Below are 7,311 nucleotides of genomic sequence, written 5' to 3' on the forward strand. Positions count from 1 at the left end.
ATTTCTTTTCTTAGCTGTACATACACTAACATACAGCTTTGTAATCAAATAATACCCTTCTTTATTGACCTTGCATCTTCAAAAAACGCCGTCACAAATTTGTTATTATTATAGAAAAAAGAATTTGTGACACTTTTTGTCACGTGACAAAAACCTTTGAAAAATTATTTTGGAAATCGAAATCTCTGGAAGTCCAAAACAATAAAAAGATGAAGATGAATACAATAGTGTTAATTGCCACTGGGTTTCATTGATTACCGGCGAAATTGAGCTCAACCAAGGAAGCTGATAAATCGCAGGAAAGCAGAAAAACGGGAATAGACATACAATCATGCAAGCTCCAGTTGTGTTCATGAACACGAACCAAGAACGTACTTTTGGTCGTCAAGCACAAATCTCTAACATCACCGCCGCCAAAGCAGTAGCAGATGTCATCCGTACATGTTTGGGTCCAAAAGCTATGTTAAAGATGTTATTAGATCCAATGGGTGGTCTTGTCTTGACTAATGACGGTCATGCCATCCTTAGAGAAATCGATGTGGCACACCCTGCTGCCAAATCAATGTTGGAATTATCAAGAACTCAAGATGAGGAAGTCGGTGATGGTACTACCACAGTCATTATCCTTGCTGGTGATATTTTGGCCCAATGTGCTCCATATTTGATTGAGAAAAACATTCATCCTGTTATCATTATTCAAGCCTTAAAGAAAGCTTTGAGTGATGCGTTGGAAGTCATTAAACAAGTTAGTAAACCTGTTGATGTGGAAAATGATGAAGCCATGAAGAAATTGATTCAAGCTTCCATTGGGACTAAATATGTTAGTCACTGGTCAGAAAAGATGTGTGAATTGGCTCTAAGTGCAGTTAAGATTGTTCGTGTTGATTTAGGGCAAACTATTGAAGGAACTCCAAATTTTGAAATCGATATTAAAAGATATGTTCGTGTAGAAAAGATTCCAGGTGGAGAAGTCTTAGATTCTAATGTCCTAAACGGTGTTATGTTAAATAAAGATGTTGTTCATCCTAAAATGTCCCGTCATATTGAAAATCCACGCATTGTTTTATTAGATTGTCCGTTAGAATATAAGAAAGGTGAATCCCAAACAAATATAGAAATCACAAACGATGAAGATTGGAATAGAATTTTACAAATCGAAGAAGAGCAAGTGCAATTAATGTGTGAACAAATTTTAGCAATTAAACCAGATGTTGTCATAACTGAAAAAGGTGTATCTGATTTAGCTCAACATTTCTTACTAAAAGGTGGTTGTTCCGTTCTGAGAAGAGTTAAAAAATCCGATAATAATAGGATTGCGCGTGTTATAGGAGCGACAATCGTTAACCGTGTAGAAGATTTGAAAGAATCCGATGTTGGAACACAATGTGGGGTATTCAAGGTAGAATTGATTGGTGACGAATATTTTACCTTCTTAGATGATTGTAAAGAACCAAAGGCTTGTACAATTTTACTTCGTGGAGGATCTAAAGATATATTAAATGAAATTGAACGTAATTTAGATGATGCTATGGCAGTCACCCGTAATGTTATGTTATCTCCATCATTATCACCAGGTGGTGGTGCTACCGAAATGGCAGTTTCTCTTAAATTGGCAGAACATGCGAAACAATTAGAAGGTATTCAACAATGGCCATACCAAGCGGTTGCTGATGCAATGGAATGTATTCCACGTACACTAATACAAAATGCCGGTGGAGATCCAATAAGGGTTTTATCTCAGTTGAGAGCTAAACATGCTCAAGGAAATTTCACCATGGGTATTGATGGTGATGCCGGGAAAGTTGTCGATATGGTCGACTACGGTATTTGGGAACCAGAAGTTATTAAGCAGCAAAGTATCAAAACAGCTATAGAAAGTGCATGTCTATTATTAAGAGTTGACGATATTGTTAGTGGTGTCAAGAGGGAAGAGCAATGATTATAATAGTTCAAACTCCTTGGTACATATATCATACACAACAAATTAAATAAAAACTTACAACAAACATATATAATATAATACAATAAACAATAAGTGTAATAAAAATCATTAAAAGTCGTGATATCTATGATATTTATGTCTGCCTCTCACAGCAGTTTTATAGTGAATAATATTTAATTTCATAGCGTTGGCTTCCGCTTGCCTTTACTCTTATTGATGCCTCTAATAGTTTTATTCTTGAATATTGATAATTCCGATTCGAGATCAAGTATTATACTTCGTAACTGATCTCCCAGACCAGAACCTGATAGATGCTCCTCCATACGCTGCCGAATCGATTTCATAGTAGATGATAGGGGAAATTCATTGAAGGTTCCACTGTTAAGCAACACATCAAACGCAGAGTTCCATATATCTTTTGCCCAATATCGTTTTAACGGATTTTTAACCTTAAAGTATCCATTAGATGATTGTATTGGGTCAATTAATGAGCCGAACAGCATAGCATGGATAATTCCAGCTAGACCATAATAATCTGCTTCGTAGGTCCACGACTTCCCACTTTGCATTTCATAACAATCTTGTTTATCAGTCTTCCAATCAGCTTTGAATTTGGTATCTGACGGAAATAGAGAGAGATCAAATGATCTGCCAAAATCAATTAAGTATATCCCCTTCTTATCCCATCCATCTAGTCCAGTAGCATTATAAGAACCTAGATGTCCTTCTTGAAATCGTATCATACAATTTTCTGGCTTTAAATCGCCATGGATAATACCAATTTCATGAACATATTCAAGAACCTTTATCAATTCAATGGTGATAAACATACATAAGGATTCATCGACAGTGTTCTGAAATTTCTCCTTTTGGTAGTTAATCAAGTCCAGGATAGTACCTTGATTGGCGTAGTTTAAGACAAGATAACTTTCGTCGGTGAAACAATGTAATGAATTTGCATTGATAATAGAATTCAAAATATTTAATCCATTCAATCTATCTTCAATTTGTTTCAGAATGTAATATTCCCATACACTGGCTGGTTTTTCAACTTTCAAAGCTCGTAAGTTACCTGTTGCCGATTCCGCGAGATACACAGTAGCATATCCACCTTCACCGAGTTCTGCACGAATACAATATAAATCACCTGTCTTTTTGAAATCTACGATAGGATTCTTGTTTTCATTCATGGATTCCTTATGGATTTTCTTTAATAGAGAACTCATATTTAGAGATTGGTTATAATGATAGTATGTTGAGTAATTTTCTAAAGGTGGATTAATACTATCTAAGAGTTTATGTCGCAGTTTTAAATCTAAAGGATGCTCTATTATATGTTCATTTTTAGAAATTGTATTCGCTGGTGGAGGAAGTAAAGACATTTGATCATTAGGTACCATACCATTATGATTTGCCTGAGGCTGTGTTAAAAATGGTGAACTCTGTGTAGTGTTAGGTTCGCTCCTCGGGAAAGAATCTTGTTGCGTTCCATTCATTGATTGGAAAGTATGCTCTGTTTTTTCTTGAATGGGCGTCATATAGTTTGATAGTTTACTTCTATATGTTGTAGCTCCCGTATTATTATCATCTACGTAATCTTGTGTTTGTTGAGTGTCATTATTATTAGTAGTAGCAGTAGTAGTAGTATTATTATTATTGATTGCAGTATCAGTTACATGTGGTTTGGAGTTCTTAACTTCCGTCAAATCATCGATATTCTGCCTTGTAAATTCGTGCGTACCATTATCATAAAGAGAATACTTCCCCGTATCGTCAACGTCAGCTACTGAATCTGTTTCTTTATAATTTTGGTTAAACATTGAATAAACCTCGTTAATAGCATTTTTAGAAACCATTGTGACAGTTGGAGAATTTGGCACCTTATAATTGTCCGGTACACTTTGATTCTCATTCTCAACGTTAATTTTATTTGAATCGTTGAGAGGTAGAATTGATGTTTTCGTGATATTAACATATTCTGATGGGTTTGTTCCCTGAGCATTGAAGACATTGGTATCTCCACCTAAGTTTCCCGTTGAAAGAGGTGCAATAGATACGTCAGGTTGCGAGGCGTACATTTCAGGTCTTTTTTCACCAAGAGCCTTTCGACGTCTTTTATTTTGATGAGAAGGTGGTTGGCTAATTGATCGATCTATATTTTCGTCATTATGGGCAAAAGATTCCTTCTTCTGAGTAAAGTAATAATTTCTGGACATTGCCAAAATTTCTTCAACAGCATATTCCTGATTGTCCAAATAAAGAAGAGAAAAATTACAATCGATCTTTTCAGGTTTCCTACCAGGATTTTCAATAATTTTATAGACTTTCTCGTTGTCCACTTCAGAGATCTTTTCTTGGCTGTCCGCAAAGATTGGCAGTTTCACAGGTTTTGTTTCAGTCTCCACGTTATCCGCTATTACTAAGGCACTCTTGATACGGGAGACCTTTCCTTCAACTACTTTATTCACACGCGGTACAAAACCTCTTTCTTCTCTATATAGCTCCCATTGAAGTGGCCTATTTACTAACTGTTCCTGTTTGACTAGATAAGTTTTTTGAGCATTTTCGACGAAACTCGATGTACTTCTCCGAGTAACAAATGATGGTTCTCGGAATCTCTCTAAGAATTCTAACTGAATTGGCAGTTCTATATTAAAATTTGGATTCAAGTTTCGGAGTTTTGACTCTAATTCATGCAATGTAATAAGTAATCGATTCAACGGTCTCGCCCTTCTTTTTATTCCGACCTCTAGAATATAATGTGCCTCTATGAATCTGTCAACTTGAAATAGATATGTAGAAAAATACTCATAAAATAATGCTAGTTTATATCCTATATGGAGGGAGAACATATATTTTAACACATTAAAAATTTCTTCCAAATTATCCACACTCTGCTGTCTATCAAGAAAATCAATATACTTATGCCAAAGTTGCAGATATCTTGGATCATTTTGATAAGTGTCGATATCTCGAAGGTATAACAAACTTCGTTCTATCAATTCTATTAAAAATTGGTTATTTTCAGGTATCAATTGACTTAATGCACCTAAATAGTCTAGAAAGAGTTCAAGTGGATCGTCCATATCTTCCAATTCATTAAGCAGCTTTCTTTCAAAATGTAATTTAACGTCATTTAATTCCTGTTGAAATGCAATGGAATTCATCTTAAAGTAATCGCCATTTTTATCTGTTGAAGGATCTCGTTGGTTACCATTCGTGTCGAGTTGATTCGAGGGTATCAAGGTATGGTTCATAATCTATTTCGACACCTACTCTTCTATAGCCAGCTGAGGTCAGAAGAAGAATCTTTAATCTTGAGGTTTTGCTGTTCATCGGTAGTGAATCTTTCTGTTTATTTTGGTAAACAATCAATATAAAACTGGACCACTATAAAAGATTATTTTTACGCGTTATCCAATGAGTAGTGGTATTTCAACGGCGCTACCAAACGGCGCCCTTTTGTCCGTGTCAAATTGACAGTGTCTTCCGCTGTAAGATATCCTATTAGGATAACGAAGTGTTGGCGTCATACCAAAGTGTCAAATTACTGTCATGGATTTATGTGTCGCGATCAGTTAAGTGAGTTATGAATTATTATGAAGTTGTGAGGTTCGAAGTAATGACTCGAACTACGTTATGCACCGTACATGTTTGTTACTGTATAGCTTTATTGAATTATAATGGAATATCTCTCGTTGAATTAAGTCGAAGGTCATGCAAGCGTGTTATCTTATTATTAAGATTGTTTCTGATTGCACCCACGTCTATGATTTCGGCTGGCCGTACGTACAAGAGTTATGTATTGGGTCGGTTAAGTTGTGTGGTTTTGCTGAGTGTTTACTCGGGGGTATAAATTAGTCTCCCCTAACCAAACGTACAAGTATTTGGAGTGTCCTGCGGAGCACCTAGTCGAAAGGACTTTGAGAGCGGTGTTCATGATTATGAGTTCTTTTTCTTTTATGCATGCATCACTTCAACGAGATATTATACAAACTTCAAGGATCTGTTGACTTACTAAGCTATTACTTTATTAACATTATCCTAAGCCACAATTGTGTTGAAAAACTAATTGTGTGCCTGTGGAAAGAAGATCATACTAACTTTATTTTATTTTATTTTTTATTTTATTCCTATTTTATTTTATTATTGCCAATCTAGTGAATTGCCGTGGAACAGAAAAGGGTAAAGTATTAGGAGGTTTGACATTAAACGAACTTAAAAGGAAAAGTATTATCCAAATTACCTATTATAGATATGTTGGAGAAAAGTAGTGGCTAGTAAGAAAGTTTATTGACAAGAAAAAAGGTATTTTGAAAAGATTATAAAAGGACGGAAAGTTGAACTAGAATTAGAGGTATTTTAGTTAGTTAGTTATATCTCTTTATTAGTTATTATTTATACTATATAAAGAGAGCAACCAGAATCATCTATTCGTTAGAATCCTAAATTCTACTCTCTGCCTTTAAGAAAGTTTAGATTTTGATCTATTACCCAACCCGTATTTTTAAATTTGTAAAATATGATTTGGATATAGTTTTGAATCTTGATTTTCTGACGAGAAGACTATAAGATTCTTATGAAATGTATGATTTTGTTGCTTCCTCTTATCTAGTATAAAAATGATAACTAATAAAAGATATAAAGTAACGACTAAAATGTTTCTAATTCCAGCTCGACCCTTAGTCCTTTTATATCTTTCAAAATTATTTTATCTAATCGCTTGCCTGTCATAGTTAGCTTAGATAATCAACGAGCTTATTTAATCATATTTCGTTCTGGAACATTTGATAATTTGGGGATCATATTGTATAATAGACGTACTCCTTAATCTTGTGTTACTCCTTATGTTATTCTGTTTCATTGTAATGCACTGTGTTACTAAAATAGGAGTAGGATAAAGATTGGATAGGACAATAATAGAATGGTAATAGAATGTGAATAGGGATAGGATAGAAATACAGGAGATAAAGTAAAGTTAGTAGTATCTTACTTACATTAGCTCCTAATTAGTTTCTCCACATAATTACGGCTTATGATAATGATGATAAAGTAATAACTTGGTAAGTCAAATAAATTCTAGAAGTTCATATAATATCTCGTTGAAGTCATGCATGCATAAAACAAAATTCGTAATCATGAACACCGCTCTCAAAGTCCTTTCGACTAGGTGCTCCGCAGGACACTCTAAATACTTGTAGGTTTGATTAGGAGAGACTAATCCAGAACGCCTGAGTAAACACTCAGCAAAACCATACAACTTAACCGACCCAATACATAACTCTTGTACGCATGGCCGGCCGAAACCGTAGACGTGGCTGCAATCAAAAACAATCTTAATAATAATAAGATAACACTTGCATGGCATT

The 7,311-nt window shown here is 34.8% G+C and overlaps 2 protein-coding genes across 2 annotated transcripts; one reads left to right on the plus strand and one right to left on the minus strand.

Moving 5' to 3' along the window:
* Positions 1–331: 331 nt before the first annotated feature.
* On the plus strand, positions 332–1,939 carry CCT3 (chaperonin-containing T-complex subunit CCT3; the record flags this gene model as incomplete). Its single annotated transcript, XM_003669722.1, has 1 exon — positions 332–1,939. The coding sequence occupies one exon, from the start codon at positions 332–334 to the stop codon at positions 1,937–1,939; it is 1,608 nt and encodes a 535-aa protein (XP_003669770.1).
* Positions 1,940–2,121: 182 nt separating this feature from the next.
* On the minus strand, positions 2,122–5,199 carry BUB1 (protein kinase BUB1; the record flags this gene model as incomplete). The annotated part of the gene is made up of 1 exon (XM_003669723.1): positions 2,122–5,199. The coding sequence occupies one exon, from the start codon at positions 5,197–5,199 to the stop codon at positions 2,122–2,124; it is 3,078 nt and encodes a 1,025-aa protein (XP_003669771.1).
* Between the last annotated feature and the right edge of the window lie 2,112 nt (positions 5,200–7,311).

This window comes from Naumovozyma dairenensis, chromosome 4 (genome assembly GCF_000227115.2).
Source record: "Naumovozyma dairenensis CBS 421 chromosome 4, complete genome".
NCBI lineage: Eukaryota > Fungi > Ascomycota > Saccharomycetes > Saccharomycetales > Saccharomycetaceae > Naumovozyma > Naumovozyma dairenensis.